General features: G+C 44.3%; 1 protein-coding gene and 1 pseudogene across 2 annotated transcripts in view; one reads left to right on the top strand and one right to left on the bottom strand.

Moving 5' to 3' along the window:
- grid2 (glutamate receptor, ionotropic, delta 2) overlaps positions 1-18,513 on the top strand; it is a 771,247-nt gene that overhangs the window by 519,805 nt on the left and 232,929 nt on the right. For both annotated transcript variants that reach the window (XM_078403214.1, XM_078403218.1), the window contains exon 4: positions 10,206-10,411. In XM_078403214.1, the coding sequence (XP_078259340.1) occupies positions 10,206-10,411 (206 nt within the window). The remainder of the gene's footprint in view (positions 1-10,205; positions 10,412-18,513) is intronic.
- Positions 9,555-9,992, bottom strand: LOC144600122 (5-hydroxymethyl-dUMP N-hydrolase pseudogene; annotated as a pseudogene).

The following is an 18,513-nucleotide window of genomic DNA, read 5'->3' as shown; positions in this document are numbered from 1 at the left end:
AGAAAAAGCCACCACCAAAATCATTACTGGATAGAATTGTGTATTACCTAAACCACAGAAACAATCCTTTTGATTCAACCAGTCCATGCAGTGTTAATGCTCCACACACATTGCCTCCCACTCTTCTGTTTATATAAACAGATGCGTTATATCAACGCATACCTCCAGATTCAGGGACGGTTTCTTCCCAGCTGTTATCAGGCAACTGAGCCATCCTCTCACCAACTAGAGAGCGGTCCTGACCTCCAATCTACCTCATTGGAGACTTTCAAACTACCTATAATCGGAATTGACTAGACTTTATCTTGCACTAAATGTTATACCCTTTAAAATGTATCTGTACAACGTGGACAGGTAAATTGTAATCATGTTTAATTTAGTTTAGTTTAGGGACGCAGCGCGGAAACAGGTCCTTCGGCCCACCACATCCGCGTCAAACGGTGGTCCCCTATAGTCTTTTCGCTGACTGGGTAGCACACAACATAAAAGCTTTTCAATGTATCGTGGGACACGCGGCAATAATAAACTATACTAAATTAAACTAAACTTTGTCTCACCGCGTGTGAAAATATTGCTTTCTTATAAATGCCTCTACATCTCAACTACTTTATGCTTGGGTGGGTGGTAGGATGAGGATTCTCCATTCTTTCCTGGTAAAAAACTGTCGTCCCAAAACTTCACTTTTTCATTTCCCTCCACAGATACTGCCTGAACTGCTGAGTTCTGCTAACAGTGCATTTTCTGGTGAAAGACCTATCTTAGTTTAGCGATACAGCAAAGAAACAGACCCTTCAGCCCATCAGGTCCATACTGACCGATGATCACCCATACACTATTTCTATCCTACACACTAGAGTCAATTTACAGAAGCCAATTAACCTACAAACCTGCATTTCCTTTGAAACGGGGGAAGAAACTGGAGCACCCGGAGAAAACCGACAAGGTCACAGGGAGAATGTACAAACTCCTTGCAGGTAGCAGTCATAGTCATGATCAAACTTGTGTCTCTGGCGCTGTGAGACAGCAATTCTCCCGCTGCACCATTGAGTCACCCTCATCTGTTGCTTTCACCATTGGAGCTGTCTTATTGCCTTAAATTAGATTCCCTTTATGACAATCTCTGGCAGACCAGTCTCGAGTATTTTTCCAGCGATATCAAGTTAAGCCTTGCACAACCTTCCCTGATAATTTCTTCGATCTAGTCAAATTTTTGCAAACATTTTTGCACTCACTCTTGCACCCCAACGTAAACTTTAGGGAAGGTATTTCTGAAGCCTCGTGAAAAATCAAAAACAAAACACAGATACTCAAATTCTGAAATTTTTTAAAAAACATTTTGAGCTGAAACATTAGCTCCATTTCTCTATCCACAGATGCAGCCTGACCTGCCTAGAATTTCCAGTATATTCTATTTTATGATTGGGGCCTACACAGGTTGAATGAGCCCTGTTTCCAATGCCAGATCAATAATTTGTTGATTGATTTATTGAAAAATACAATATTGGAACACCGAGTCCACATTGACTATCGATCACCCAATCACACTAGTTCAGAGTCCCCCTAGTCCTTACCTTCCACCCCATCAGCCGTTGCATACAACACATAATCCTCCAACATTTCCGCCACCTCCAACGGGATCCCGCCACTAGCCACAATTTCCCATCTCCACCCCTTTCCACCTTCTGCAGAGACTGTAGCCTCCGCAACTCCCTGGTTAACTCATCCCCTCCCACCCAAACCACTCCCTCCCCAGGTACCTTCCCCACAAGTCACTAGACCTCCTCCCTCGACTCTGTCCAGGGACCCCAACAGTCCTTTCAGGTTAGGCAGAAGTGCACTTGCACCTCCTCCAACCTCATCTACTGTATCTGTTTTTCAAGATGTGGACTCTTGTACATCGGCGAGACCAAACGCAGACTGGGCGATTGTTTCACAGAACACCTTCGCTCAGCCCACCTGAACCTACCTGATCTCCCGGTTGCTGGACACTTTAATTCTCCTTCCCATTCCTACACAGACCGTTCTGTCCTCGGTCTCCTCCATTGTCAGAGTGAGGCTAAATGCAAATTGGAGGAACAGCATCTCATATTTCGCTGGGACAGCTCACAGCCCAGTGGTATGAATATTGATTTTTTTCACTTCAGGTAGCCCTGGCATTTCCTCTCTCTCTATCTCTCCCCCACCCACTAGCTTCTCATTTTCACCCTACAAGGGTAAAGCCTGTTTCCTTTATCATTGTTACTTTTTAGCATATCTTTCATTCATTGTTCTTTATCTCCCCACATCACCGTCTATCTTTCATCTCCCTTATCCCTAACCAGTCTGAAGAAGGATCTCGATCCGAAACATCACCCATTCCTTCTCTCTAGAGATGCTGCCTGTCCTGCTGAGTTACTCTGGCTTTTTGTGTCTATCTTCAGACTAGTTCTATATTGTCCCACTTTCTCATCCACTCCCTGCACACTGGGGGCAATTTACAGAGGCCAATTAAACTACAAACCTGCACATCTTTGAGATGTGGAAAAAAACGGAGCACCCGGTGGAAACCCACACGGTGACAGGGAGAACGTGCAAGCACCACACAGACAGCACCCGAGGTCAGGATCGAACCTGGATCAGATCTCTGAAGCTGCGAGGCAGCAACTCTACCAGCTGCGTCACTGTGCATGGTATAAGAAGAGAGGTGAGGATTGTTCCTCCCAGCCAGTTTAACCACTTAGCAGAGAAGAAGCAGCTAAAGTGTTGTAATGTACAAGCCCACAGATTGGCATCAGTGAGATGAGAGAAACCTAAACGTTCGGTGTAATAGAGTCAAACTGCGTGGAAACAAGTCAACTCGCCCAACTGACCAACGTGCCCCATCTACACTAGTCCCACTTGCCTGTATTTGGCCCATATTCCTCTAGCATAATTTTCACAGTTATCACTTCAGTCCCTCCAATGTTTGAACCTTTGGTGTACTTGCTTTTTTAAAGTAGTCACAGTAACCTGGTTCGCTACTTTTATTTATTTAGTTTAGCTTATTGGCATGTGTACTGGGGATACAGTGAAAAGCTTTCAAGGAGTGAACTATGTTATTTCTCTTTATCTTTTTCCTCATTAATTACATTCAATTTCTTATTTCTGTCACAGGGGTCTACTTGTCCTTCCCTTAAAAATTGCCTCTGCCACATTGAAGTAACATTATAAATATTTTGATGGACCAGAATCTTCATGAAATTGCCCATTCTGGTCTTTGCTTCTTCAGGTCTTAGTGTGTAGGGAGTGGATGTGAAAGTGGGATAACATAGAACTTGTGTAAACAGGTGATCGATGGTCGGTGTGGACTCGGTGGGCTAAGGTAGTTTATTGCTTCACAATAAGTGTCAGACCTGCACAAGGAAAACAAAGGGCAAGATTCCCATCATAACAATTTAGCTCAGATTATGTTTTCCTTTTCAATGCACTGTGGAAAGTTATAAGGAATGATGTAGCTTAGCACAGTGTTTCCCCGGGCACAGAAACTAATAGAACTTCTATTAAGGAGCCTGCAGGAAACCATAAAACAAAGTTCTCATTAGACCAGTGCTAGTGTTTATGTGGTTGTGTTTTTGGCCAGTAATCAAGAGACCCAAAGTAATGATCCGGAGACTCAAGGTCAAATCCTGTTCTGAGAGCTGTGGATTTTAAATTTAGGGAATTCCATAAATCTGTAAGACAGTTCTAGATTTGGGATATAGAATAGTACAACACAGCAACAGGCCCTTCAGAACACAATGTCCATGCTGAAAATGATGCCTATTTAAATAATCTCATCTGCCTGCACGTGATCCATATCCCCCCATTCCCTATGTAGGAAGAAATTGCAGATGTTGGTTTACATCGAAGATAGACACAAAATGCTGGAGTAACTCAACGGGACAGGCAGCATCTCTGGAGAAAAGGAATAGGCAACGTTTCGGGTCAAAACCTTCTTCATATCCGGAGATACTGCCTGACCCGCTGAGTTACCCCAAAATGTTGTGTCTCCCTCCATTCCCTGCATAACCGTGTGCCAACCTAAATGCCATTTAAACGCCACTATCGTATCTGCCTCCACCAGGCACCCAACATCCTCTGTGTCAAATAAATTTCCCCCCACATCTCTTTTAAACTTTGTCTCTCTCACGTTAAAGCTATGTCCTCTAGTCTTTCACATTTTGATCTTGGGAAAAGGATCTGACTATCTATCCTATCTATGCCTCTCATCATCTATATACTAAAACTCTCGTTTGTTTGTTTGTATGTTCCTAAACTACGGCCAAAACGGTACACGATAGCACGACAATTTTAGGCCCACCTTACTCACCGTCATCCCTTTGGTGCTAATGGAAGAAGTTTCATTGAAATCGGTGTTATATTTTTAAAGTTATTCACATTTTAAAGTTTAAATCTATCTCCTAGGGAGGGATGGAAGGGGGTGGAGGGAGGGAGGGGGGAGGGGGGGAGGGGGGAGGAGCCAGGATAAGGGGGGTTGAGGAGGATAGATTGGGGGGGGAGGGGAAAGGGGGAAGGGAAGGGGGGAAGGGGATTGGAGGGGAGGGGGAGGGAGGAGGGAGGAGGAGGGGGAGGGAGGGGGTGGGGAGAGGAGGGAGGGAGGGAGGGAGAGAGGAAGGGGAGGAGAGGAGGGAGGGGGGAGGAGGGAGGGGGAGTGGGGAGGGGGGAAGAGAGGAGGAGAGTGTGCTGCACCAATGCAGGAGAGGTTTGGGCCCAACGCGTCCACTTGGTCTAGTTTTCTATCAGGTCTCCCCTCAATTTCTAACATTCCAATGAAAACAATCCAAATTTCTCCAACCTCAACTTGTTGCTAATACCCCCTAACTCAAGCAGCATTCTGGTAAACCTCCTCTGCACCCTTTCCAACGTCTTCACATCCTTCCTGTAATCTTGAGAAGTTGAGAATTAGGTCTCTGCTCTTGTTCAAACCCTCATTAGTATTTTTATATATTCAAACGAACTGATTATTCCAATGTTTGGGCTCCTACATTCCACAAACTTGTCTTTTAAATATTTGCCTTCCATGTCCTAACAAGAATGGGAAAGGTTGAGAGAGTTATGTGTCAAATGAAAGAAAATGGGAGTAGCGTATATACATAGAATATGGAACAGAAATTCAGAGGAACAGGCCTTTAAGCCCACAACGTCCATGCCAAACATGATGCCATTAAACTAATTTCTGCCTGCACATGATCCATATCACTCCATTCCCTGCATCTCCATGTGTCTATCTAAAAGTCTCTTAAGTGCCAGTATCGTAATTGCCCACACTACCACGCCTGATAACGTAATCCACTCTCTGTGTTAAGAAAACTCGACACCCCTAACCTGGAGAAGAGACTGTGCGTTTTCCCGATCTATTCCACTCATGATTTTGCGTACATCTTTCATATCACCCCAAATCCTCATGTGCTCCAAGGAATAAAGTCCTAGCTTGCTCAACCTCTTTCTATAGCTCAGGCCCCCATATCTTGGCAACATCATGGTAAACTTTATCTTCGCCCTTTCCAGCTTGACAACATTTTTCCTATAGCATGGTGGCCAAACTGAATACAATATTCTCAATGTGGCCTCCCCAATGAATTAAATAACTGTAATATGTCCTCCCAACTCCTGTACTCAATACTCTGACTGATGAAGGCCAATATGCCGAAAGTCGCCTTGGCCACACTGTCCATCTATGACTTCACTTTCAGGGACTCTCAGACAATCATTGACTGCAAGATTATCAATTTGGTCAAAGATGTACTTTGGATCTGCCCACAACTCGCTGGCCTTACAGTGCCAGGAACTGAATAATCACAGAGCCACAATCACAGAGTCATACAGCATGGAAACAGGCCCTTCAGCCCAACTTGCACACAATTACCAACATGTCCCATCTACACCAGTCCCAACTGCCTGCGTTTGGACCATATCCATCCATGTACCTGTTTAAATGTCTCTTAAATGTTGAGATAGCACCTGCCTCAACTACCTCCTCTGGCAGTTTGTTCCAAATACTCACCACCTTTTGTGTGAGAAAAGTTGCCCCTCAGGTTTGCCCCTGAGGGGCAACTTTTCTCACACAAAAGGTGGTGAGTTTTTAGGTTAGAGATACAGTGTGGAAACAGGCTCTTCGGCCCACCGAGTCTGCGCCAACTAGCGATTCCCGCATACTAACACTATCCTATACGTACAAGGGACAATTTACAATTTTTCCAAGCCAATTAACCTACAAACCTGCACGTCTTTGGAGTGTGAGAGCTCCTGGCGAAAAACCATGTGAATCTTGGGGAGAACGTACAAACTCCGTACAGACAGCACCTGTAGTCAGGACCGAACCTGTGTCTTTGGTGCTGTAAGGCAGCAGCTTTTCCGCTGCACAACCTTGCCACCAAATTATTGGTTCTTATTAAATCTTTCTCCTCTTACCCTAAACCTATGTCTTTTTGATCTCAATTCCCCTACTCTGGACAAAAGACTGTGCATTTACCCGATCTATTCCTCTCTTGTACGTCTCTATAGGATCACCCCACATCCTCCTGCGCTCCTTTGGTTCTTGAAATGTTGTACACTGCTACTTTCTGGAGCCAAGACTACATGCTGAGGGATGCACTGAGGTATAGAGCAGCTCTCAAGGCTGTATAGGGGAGGTTATGGTTTATGATCCGCCTGCCTCTCTCCACTGAGTGTCAGGAACTCGTCTAATTACCCCTTGAACCTGCCTCTTAAGGGATCTATGTGAAAATCTGCCACCATACTGACATGGTGTAAATCTTGCCAACGAGAGAATGGTCTGTTTTGCCAAGCAAATAGTGGCACGTAAAATGTCACCTCCTCCTTTCCTCCAGAGATGCTGCCTGACCCGCTGAGTTACTCCAGCATTGTGTGTCTATCTTCAGCAAAAGGACGATACATGATTACAATCAAGCCGTCCACGGTGTACAGAAACAGGATTTCTTTCATCTGCATGGCCCTTTTGAGAAATCCACCCTCATGTTATGCTGAGGCTTAATTTTCACTGGCATTATTTACTTCAGAGTGTTAAATTTAATTTTTACTGGCATTATTTACTTCGGAGTGTTAAATTGAATTTCCTTGATTTTGACATTGTAAGAGATTTGCATGAGGAACAGGTTTTGATGTTGCAATGCACTCTTCAGCATCATTCATGTCTCCGTGCTACTGCGGACTGTAGTCCCGTCAATAGTAATTACTCCAGCTCTGCTGATATTGCTATTTGCCTCCGACTGCGACACGTCAAGTTGCTTCAGGCAGTCAGCAGATTAACTTTAAGCCATCCTGTTTACACTGTAGCACACAGCAGGTTGACGGGCAAAGAAAAAAAAAACACAACACAACTATATCTGTGGCTGTAGATAGCTCTTCAAATGTACCGCAGACCATCGTGATTGTAAATTTAATTCAACTAGAAGTGTCAAGCAGCTTGTCCAAGAATTTTAATGTTCTTTTCTTCCTTTCATGTCATATTTTCCATTATTGTGATAGCTTGTTGCACTTAATATTGAATCATGTCCCGAGGAGCTCTCGAGATAAAGGAGGGGAAGGTTGGTGGTAGATGAAACAGTGGAGCAAGGCTTAAGGGAATGGAATTCCCAAGGCGGGGGGAGATTAATTAGAGGATAGACACAGAATGCTGAAGTAACTCAATGGGTCAGGCAGCATCTCTGGAGAAAAGGAATAGTTGACGTTTCAGGACGAAACCCTTCTTCTGAGGGTTCAGTTAGAGGATTGATTGATATATGGTTGGGAATTAGACAAAGGATCAGGGTCATACAGCTTTGACCCAACTCATCCATGCCAACCAAAGTGCCTACCTGAGTTATTCCCATTCTTTCCAAGAACCAGTCTCACTCCCTCTTCTCCGCTCTCCCATCAGGCAAGAGGTATTGAAGTGTGCAAACACACACCTCCGGATTCAGGGACAGTTTCTTCCCAGCTGTTATCAGGCAACTGAACCATCTTTGAGTCCTGGACAGAGCGGTTGTGGATAGAATGTTTCCACTCTAGGGAGAGTCTAGGACCAGATGCCATAGCCTTAGAATAAAAGGACGCACCTTTAGAAAGGGGATGAGGTGGTATTTCTTTTGTCAGAGGGTGGTGAATCTGTGGAATTCATTGGCACAGATGGCTGCGGAAACCAAGTCATTGGGTATTTTTAAGGTGGAGATTGACAGATTCTTGATTAGTAAGGGTCTCAGGGGTTATGGGGAGAAGGCAGGACAATGGGGTTGAGAGGGAAAGATAGATCAGCCATGATTGAATGGTGTAGACTTGATGGGCTAAATTCTGCTCCAATAACTTATGAACATGAACTCTCACCATCTAGAGAGTGGTCCTGACCTCCCATCTACCTCATTGACCATTGAACTATCTTTAATTGGACTTTATTGGACTTTATCTTGCACTAAACGTTATACCCTTATCCTGTATCGGTACACTGTGGACAGCTTGATTGTAATCATGTATAGTCTTTTCGCTGACTGGATAGCATGCTACAAAAAATGCTTTTCACTGTACCTCAGAACACATGACAATAATAAACTAAACTTAAACTAAACTAAACTGAACCAAAACATTGGACTTTGTCTCTGAAACTGATGCTCTCCAATGCTGAGAACTAAATTCTGCCATTTGCATCTTCCCTTATCTATTCTATCTATTGTACTTAACTGTATTTATGTATAGTATATCTGATCTGTTTAGATAGCATATAAAGCAAAGCTTTTCACTATACACGTGACAATAATAAACCTTAAAAATTGCCTGCATTTGGCCCATACACCTCTAAACCTTTCCTATTCATGTACCTGTCTAAACGACCTTTAAATGCAGTAATTGTACCTTAATCTACCACTTCTGGCATCTCTTTATTTACCATAAAATGCTTGTGTTTAACCAATTTATTTACCATCAGGACATTTGACAGGTAGATTGGAGGCGACAGTTTGACGGTCAGCGTGGGAATTTTTGCGATGTTTATGGCCATCAGCCATTACATTTAAAGTGGGCTCCCAACCCAGATATGCAACCCAGAAACCAGATATGCATCTCCCGTACATTTTGAAAGAATGCCCATGTACTTTTCACAAAAAGCCACTTAACTACTTAAAAAAAAAAAAAATTTAATACAGCTATTAGTAAACTGGAAGTAAATCCAGTTTATGGCTTGTTACAGTGAAGCTTGGTTTTTAAGTAACCCATACAAGATGTTATAGTTCAAAACTCTCAAGTCCTTACTGACTTGTCAGTCATTTCAGCGAAAATTAGGACGCCGGAGAAGCATTGACAGCGTGGGAATTTTGCAATGTTTCTGAAGACGGTGTAATCTCGACCTGACTTGGCATTGTTGTGGTCATTGTCGTCGGGTAAAAGAAAATTTTGGCGATCTGCTACGACTTTGACAGTCGCCGGCGGTCGCCAAACAAATCGCCTAAGTGGGACAGGCCCTTTATGTGTATGTGAGTACAAAGCACCAACAGTTAACGCAGGGCTTCTTATTTTAGTAATGGGAGTACACAGTGCTTTATCCATGCCTATAGCTGTTGCTCAAAATATTGTTGTATGACTACTTCCACTTGCTCCTCTGAATAATCCTTCATGTGGACGCTTGTTCCACTCGCTGCTCCTCGAATCATTGCGCAAAGAGCAAATGTTGGCGGCGTCCAGAGCAGGCACAGAATCCTCTTATTCATGGCCAGAGGTCTCCCAATTTCATAACCAACACCCAAAGAAGGTTGCGTGACTTCTGCCACCATGACGTCAGCCTCCCACTGCCATTGCAAATCGCTATCGTGGATGTGTTTATCATCAACTTCCGTTCCACCCTCCCCTTTCTCGCTGAGCTCCGGGCGGCCGACGTGCTCGGTGAGAACTTGGCCGAATCTCTTCAACTGGCCGATGATCCTGGCGTAAATGTCCGCGTCCCCCCGCCCTCCTCGGATGCTGCCGCAGAGGTAAATGTGGAGACTCATGGCCGCTTCCCGCTGCAATGTGGCAGCAACTCTACTACCACACTGTGCCGACCTTCTTCAGGTTTTTCTATACTTTTTGCACTTTTCTCTGTTCTAAATATAATTTGGGTTCACATTTTGAAAAGGGAAAGCACAGCAGCTTACAACACCTACTGGGGATTTCAAGGTTTAACGCGGTGTTTAACAGGATGATTATTCTTCTTCTCCTGCCAGATATCCGTGGGATTCAGGATTTTCTGGACAAAGCCTCCCAGCAGGGAATGGACGTTGCCCTGCAGAAGGTGGAGAGCAACATCAACAGGATGATCAGCACCATGTTTGCCACGATGCGTTTGGAAGAGATGAATAGGTATCGCGACACCCTACGACGCGCTATTCTCTTCCTGAGCCCACAGACTGCAAAGGCCTTCGTCGCTCAGGTAGGAATCCAACAGCGTACATCTGCCCTGTGGGAGAACGGCACCGTGATGGTGTTTAAAACCAGCTTGAGTTTTGGTCATCCAAGCAAGCAAAACTAAACTGAAGAACTGCAGATTAACTTCCCTAACTAATGGATGGGCCCTCTGGAAGGATGGTGTGATGAACGACTATTAAATGTTGTGGGGAGACTGAAGAGGGCAAGGAGGAATAAATGACAAAGATCAACATAAAAAATAGATCCAAGAATAGGCCATTTAGCCCCCGGCACCTGGTCCACCCTTTTGTCACTGATCTTGTAATTGGCCTCAGCTCCACTTTCCTGTTCAACACCTGTAACCTAGGAACTGCAGATGCTGGTTTACACCAAAGGTAGACACAAAATGCTGGAGTAACTCGGCAGTTCAGGCAGCATCAATGGATAAAAGGAATAGGCGATGTTTCAGGTCGATACCCTTCGTAAGACCAAATAATAGAAGGGTCTCGACCCAAAACATCACCTATTCCTTTTCTCTAGAAATTCTGCCTGATCTGTCGAGTTCCTCCAGCATTTTGTGTCTTTAAACAGTTTGGGTCTGTACTCTATGGAGATTAGAAGAGTGAGAGGTGACTTTATTTAAACATACAATATCCAAGGGTAGATAGAAGAATGCAGAGGATGATGGTGGAAGTGTAGAATCAAGGAATTACAGATGCTTTACACAAAAGGACACAAAGTGCTGAAGTAACTCAGCGAGGTCAGGCAGCATCACAGGAGAACATGGATAGGTGACATTTTGGATTGAGACCTTCCTTCAGACTCAACACAAAGTGCTGAAGTAACTCAGCAGATCAGGCTGCATCTCAGGAGAACATGCACAGGTGACGTTTTGGGTCCAGACCCTTCTGCATGTGATGGTGAAAGGTTGTTTTTTGGACTGGATGCCTGTGACTAGTGGTGTGCCTCAGGGATCAGTCTTAAATCCATCGCAGTTTATGGTTTATATTTCAAAATGGGGAGGAGGGGTTGGGGTGGATAAAAGGAACTAGGAGGGACTGAGAATGGGGAGGAGTGGGAGATGAATGGAAGAAGAACTGCGCAGTGGTGCAGCGGTAGAGTTGCTGCTTTACAGGGCCAGAGACCCAGGATCAATCCTGACTACGGGTGCTGTCTGTATGGAGTTTGTACGTTCTCCCCGTGACTGCATAGGTATTCTCAGAGTGCTCAGGTTTCCTCCCACATTCCATAGAGGCGTGGGTTTGTAGGTTAATTGGATTCTGTAAATCGTCCCTTGTGTGTAAAGTGGAACTAGTGCACTTGTGATCAATGGTTGGTGTGGACACAGTGGGGCAAAGGGCCTGTGTCCATGCTGTATCTCTGAACTAAACTAAAAGAGGGGAAAGAAACGATGTGATAGAGGCAAAAGGTACGTGCGTGGGAATGGGGAGAGGAAATGGGGGGTAAACAGGTTAGGTGAGAAGAGGGGTGTCAAATTCCAGAGTCATAGTCATCGAGTCTCACAGCACAGAACCAGGCCCTTCAGCCCACCTTGTCCACGCTGACAAATTTGGCATGTTAGGCTAGTGCCACATGCCTACATTTTGACCATAGCCCTCGAAACCCTTCCTATCCCTCTAATCCTTTCCTATCCACATATCAGTCCAATATATCTGTTTTAAAAGTCATAATTTAATCTGCTTCTATAGCTTCCTCTGATAGCTCATTCGATTTATGGACTCACCTCTGAGTGAAAACTTTGACCCTGACATCCCTCGTAAATCTCGCCACTTTCACCTAAGCCTGTGCCTTCCAGTTTTTGAATCTACCACTCTGGGGAATAGACTGCATTCACTTTATCAATGCCCCTCATGATCTTGTACACACCAGTAAAGATATTCCTCAGCCTCCTACACTCTAAAGAGGGCGGAACGGTGGCGCAGTGGTAGAGTTGCTGCCTTACAACACCGGAGACCCAGGTTCGATCCTGACTAAAGGTACTATCCGTACAGAGTCTGTACGTTCTCCCTATGACCACATGGGTTTTCTCCTGGTGCCCCTGTTTCCTGCCACACTCAAAAGACGTGTGGGTTTGTAGGTTAATTGATTCGATAAAATTGTAAATTGTCCCTAGTGTGTAGGACAGTGGTAGTGTAAGGGGTGGTCGGCGCTGTATCTCTAAAGTCTAAAGTCTTATAAAAAGTCTCAGCTTATCCAACGTCTCCCTATTACTCAAGCCCAAACCCCAGGTAACATTCTGGTGCATGTGACACATGTGTCACACCAGGCTCCACAGCAATGGGTGTCTGTAGGGCCAGAAGGTGCAAGAAGCAGCCTTCACTTATCACGGAATTTAAACATATTCTGAACCTTCATCTGCAAGAGCTGCAGAAAATACGTGTGGGAGCCTACTTATGCTCAACCTATCCTGCACTGTTCGTTCAGAGGCAGCATTGCCGTGGCAACGTGCCTTCAATTTAGATAGCTTAGAATAATGGCTTGATCAGTAAGGTGATAAATCATTCTCTTACTAATCGCCACGAGGCAGATATAACGCCCACGAGAGTATCAAGAAGCCACTGCAACCAGACTGCATCATCAGCTCTCGTTTGGGACGAAATGCGCATGTAAATCTCTTAAGATGGACACAAAGTGCTGGAGTAACTCAACGGGTCATGCAGCATCTCTAGAGAAAGAAGATGGGTGACATTTCAAGTCCCGACCTGCAATGTCACCTATCTTTTTTCCCCAGAGATGCTGCCTGACCCGTTGAGTTACTCTAGCACGTTGTGTCCATCTATGGTCTAAACCAGCATCTGCAGTTCTTTGTTTCTCCATGTAAACTTTCTAGTTTGGTTTATTGTCACATGTACTGAGGTACAGTGAAAAGCATTTGGTGCTTGTTAATCAGTCAGTGGAAAGATTATACATGATTATAATTGAGCCATCCACAGTGTACCGGTACAGAATAAAGGAAATAATGTGCATAATGTTTAGTGCTAGATAAAGTCCAGTAAAGTCCGATGAAAGATAGTCTGTGGGTCTTGAATGAGGTAGATAGTAGCTCAGGACTGCTCTCTAGCTCACAAGTTCACAAGTTATAGGAGTAGAATTAGGCTACTCGGCCCAACCAGTTGTTGGTCGGACGGTTCAGTTGCCTGATAACAGCTGGGAAGAAACCGTACGTGAATCTGGAGGTGTGGGTTTTCACACTTCTGTACCTTTTGCCCGATGATTGAGAGGAGAAGAGGGAGTGACCGGGGTGAGACTTGTCCATGATTATGCTGGGGGCCTTGCCGAGGCAGCGTGAAGTGTAGATGGAATCAATGTAAGAGAGGTTGGTTTGTATGATGGACCCCTGAACTAATTTTGGCCCACATTCATGAGCTTTACGAAGATCAGGAGTTTATACCTGTGAATTTTGAAACCTTGCCCCACACCTCTTTGTTGATCCGACTGACTGGACCATGCAGGCTAACATGATAATTAGGTTTTAATTTTCTACCTTCTGGACAGCAATACTGATTGTGGAAATGGTTTGACCTTTAACTCAACTGAAGCAAATTAAGTTTCAAACTAAATCTTTGAATCCTATGAAAAGAAATAGCCTATTTTAATGTCATGGCTTAAATGATTGGTCACAACCTTCTGTAGCCTCTGCGGTTGCTCAACACTGACACTTCTGGCCAGTCAGGGAAGTACAACAAACAGAAAGGATCAGAACTTGAGGTTTCGGTTTATTATTGTCACCTTTACCGAAGTACAGTTTTGCATGCTTTCCAATCAGATCAGGTAACAAGTGTTCATCCCAGTTTGGCAAAAGAACAAACCAGGAAAGGTAGTGCATCCGTGGCTAACAAGGGAAATCAAGGATAGTATTAAAACAAAAGATGAAGCATACAGATTAGCCAGAAAAAGTAGCATACCAGAGGACTGGGAGAAATTCAGAGTCCAGCAGAAGAGGACAAAGGGCTTAATTAGGAAAGGGAAAATAGATTATGAGGGGAAAACTGGCAAGGAACATAAAAACAGACTGCAAAAGCTTTTATAGATATGTCAAGAGAAAAAGATTAGTTAAGGCAAATGTAGGTCCCTTGCAGTCGGAAACAGGTGAATTGATCATAGGGAACAAGGAGATGGCAGACCAATTGAACAAATACTTTGGTTCTGTCTTCACTAAGGAAGACATAAACCGTCTGCCGGAAATAGCAGGGGACCGGTGGTCTAATGAGATGGAGGAACTGAGGGAAATCCAGGTTAGTCGGGAAGTGGTGTTAGGTAAATTAAATGGATTAAAGGCAGATAAATCCCCAGGGCCAGATAGGCTGCATCCCAGAGTGCTTAAGGAAGTAGCCTCAGAAATAGTGGATGCATTAGTGATAATTTTTCAAAACTCTTTAGATTCTGGAGTAGTTCCTGAGGACTGGAGGGTAGCTAATGTAACCCCACTTTTTAAAAAGGGAGGGAAAGAGAAAACGGGGAATTATAGACCAGTTAGCCTAACATCGGTAGTGGGGAAAATGCTAGAGTCAGTTATTAAAGATGTGATAGCATCACATTTGGAAAGTGGTGAAATCATCGGACAAAGTCAGCATGGATTTACCAAAGGCAAATCATGTCTGACGAATCTTATAGAATTTTTCGAGGATGTAACTAGTAGAGTGGATAAGGGAGAACCAGTCGATGTGTTATATCTGGACTTTCAGAAGGCCTTCGACAAGGTCCCACATAGGAGATTGGTGTACAAACAAAGCACACGGTATTGAGCGTTCAGTTTTGAGGTGGATAGAAAATTGGTTGGCGGACAGGAAGCAAAGAGTAGGAATAAACGGGTCCTTTTCGGAATGGCAGGCAGTGACTAGTGGGGTACCGCAAGGCTCAGTGCTGGGACCCCAGTTATTTACAGTGTATATTAATGATTTGGACGAGGGAATTGAATGCAACATCTCTAAGTTTGCGGATGACACGAAGCTGGGTGGCAGTGTTAGCTGCGAGGAGGATGCTAGGAGGCTGCAGAGTGACTTGGATAGATTAGGCGAGTGGGCAAATGCATGGCAGATGCAATATAATGTGGATAAATGTGAGGTTATCCACTTTGGCGGCAAGAACAGGAAAGCAGAGTATTACCTGAATGGTGACTGATTGGGAGAAGGGGAGATGCAACGTGACCTGGGTGTCATGGTGCACCAGTCATTGAAAGCAAGCATGCAGGTGCAGCAGGCAGTGAAGAAAGCGAATGGTATGTTGGCATTCATAGCAAGAGGATTTGAGTTTAGGAGCAGGGAGGTTCTGCTGCAGTTGTACAGGGCCTTGGTGAGACCGCACCTGGAGTATTGTGTGCAGTTTTGGTCTCCTAACCTGAGGAAAGACGTTCTTGTCTTAGAGGGAGTACAGAGAAGGTTCACCAGTTTAATCCCTGGGATGGCGGGACTTGCATATGAGGAAAGACTGGATAGACTGGGCTTGTACTCGCTGGAATTTAGAAGACTGAGGGGGGATCTTATAGAAACATATAAAATTCTTAAGGGGTTGGAGAGGCTAGATGCGGGAAGATTGTTCCCGATGTTGGGGGAGTCCAGAACCAGGGGTCACAGCTTAAGGATAAGGGGGAAGTCTTTTAGGACCGAGATGAGAAAACATTTCTTCACACAGAGAGTGGTGAGTCTGTGGAATTCTCTGCCACAGAAGGTAGTTGAGGCCAGTTCATTGGTTATATTTAAGAGGGAGTTAGATGTGGCCCTTTTTGCTAAAGGGATCAGGGTGTATGGCGAGATGGCAGGTACAGGTTACTGAGCTGGATGATCAGCCATGATCATATTGAATGGCGGTGCAGGTTCAAAGGGCCGAATGGCCTACTCCTGCACCTATTTTCTATGTTTCTATGTTTCTATGTAATAATATACATAAATACAACCATGAAAAACTCATATACATAGATAGAGCAAAGGGGAAGAAACAGAGCATTATTTTTCAGCATTGTTGTGCATCAGTTTCATGGATAAAGTCCAATGTCCACAATGGTGTAGAGTTGAGTTTAGTTCACTTTAGTTTATTGTCAAGTGTACCGGGGTACAATGAAAGCTTTTTGTTGCGTTCTATCCAGTCAGCGGAAAGACTTTAGATGATTACAATCGAGCCGTCCACAGTGTACCGATACATGATAAAGGGAATAACATTTAGGGTAAGATAAAGTCTAGTAACCTTGAAATAAAGGTAGTTCAAGGGTCTCCAATGAGGTAGATGGTAGCTCAGGCCCACTCTCTACTTGGTGATAGGATGGTTCAGTCACATGATGACAGCTAGGAAGAAACTGTCCCTAAATCTGGAGGTGTGCGTTTTCACACTTCTGTGCCTCTTGCCTGATGGGAGAAGGGAGAAGAGGGAGTGACCAGGGTGAAACTGGTCCTTGACTATGCTGGTGGCCTTGCCAAGGTATCATGAAGTGCAGATGGAGTCAATGGAACGGAGGTTGGTTTGATCTGGACTGTGTCCACAATTCTCTGCAATTACTTGCGGTCATGGATGGATGAATGGAATCAATCAATTCATTAATTTATTAATTTCAAATAATTCTTCCAATAATTTCACATTATCCTGTCATGCAATATTTAAACAGATGACTTTCATGAGATTAATTGGAGTTAACGGAGCTTTATGATATGCACCTGTGTGAGAACGCCTTGTTCATTTGCACAGAGGCACCAGAGACCATGCTTTCTCTGCAAAGCCACACAGTGACTGAATGAAGAAACATCCGTGTGGATCCTGGATGCACTACAAATTTTATATAGGACTTAGGCAGAAATAGACCATGTAATAGTACAGATCCACACCAGTGTTTAAACTCATATCAAGGGCGGCACAGAGAAGCATTTAATAGAGTCACTGCTTCACAGCATCAGCAACCCTAGTTCAATCCTATGTATGGTGTTTGTACGTTCTTCCTGTAACAGCGTGGATTTCTTCCGGATGCTCCGGTTTCCTCCCACACCCCACAGACGTACAGGTTTGTAGGTGAATTGGCTTCTGTAAGTTGCAAGTTATCTGTAGTGTATAGGATAATGCTGGTGTACGGGGTGATCACTGGTCAGTGCAGACTCGGTGGGCTGAAGGGCCTGTCTCCTGCGGTATCTCTAAAATCAAAAGTGCACTGGTTTGCCCCACATGCCAAAGGTTGGTAGGCTCAATGGCTGCTGTTAATTGCAACCTTTGGTGTAGGTGAGTGGTAGGATCTGGGCGGGGGGGATTGACAATGTGGAAGAATAAAAAACTGGATTAATGTAGGATTGGGGAAATGGATGGTTGATAGTACACACCCAGTGGGCTGAAAGGGCCTGCTTTCCTGCAGTATTTCTCCATGGTGTCTGCAGGTAGTACATTATAGACTCCAACCACATGCTTCATTGCACAAATGTTTTTCCTCATGTTACAATTAATGCTCTTCCCATTTCTTTTATGCCAGTAACCTCAACCTCTCCATGGTATTAGCTATAAAGAGATGTTGGACAAACATGGATTGGTTTCTCTCAAGCATTGGAGGTTGAGAGAGCTAGCTGCCTAGACAGAGAATTGCCATCATGGAAGGAAGCAGAGTGTGATGATGGAAGGATATTTTTCAGACTGGAGGTTTTTTGACCACTGGTGTGCCTCAGGGATTAGGCCCATTGTTGTGCCTCAGTGGTTAGGCCCATTGCTGTTTGGGGTTTATATCAATGATTTTGATGAGAATGTAGAAGGTATGATTAGTAAGTTTGCAGATGACACTAAAGGAGGTGGTATCATAGATAGTAAAGATGGTTATCAAAAATTACAGCTAGATCTTGATCAGTTGGGCAAGTTGGCTCAGGAATGGTTAATGGAGTTTAATGCAGATAAGTGTAATGTTTTGCAGTTTAGGAAGTCAAACCAGGGCAGGATCTTCACAATAAATAGCAGGACCCTGGGGAACGTTGTAGAGCAGAAGGATCAGAGAGTGACACTACATAGTTCCTTGAAAGCGGTGTCACATGTAGGTAGGGTGGTCAAGAAGGCTTTTGGTACATTGGCCTTCATCATTCAGAGTATTGAGTATAGAAGTTCCAATTGTACAAGACATTGGTGAGGCTGCAATTGGAATATTGCATTCAG

This window comes from Rhinoraja longicauda, chromosome 1 (assembly GCF_053455715.1).
Source record: "Rhinoraja longicauda isolate Sanriku21f chromosome 1, sRhiLon1.1, whole genome shotgun sequence".
Classification (NCBI taxonomy): domain Eukaryota; kingdom Metazoa; phylum Chordata; class Chondrichthyes; order Rajiformes; family Arhynchobatidae; genus Rhinoraja; species Rhinoraja longicauda.
This window is presented reverse-complemented; position numbering and strand designations above follow the sequence as displayed.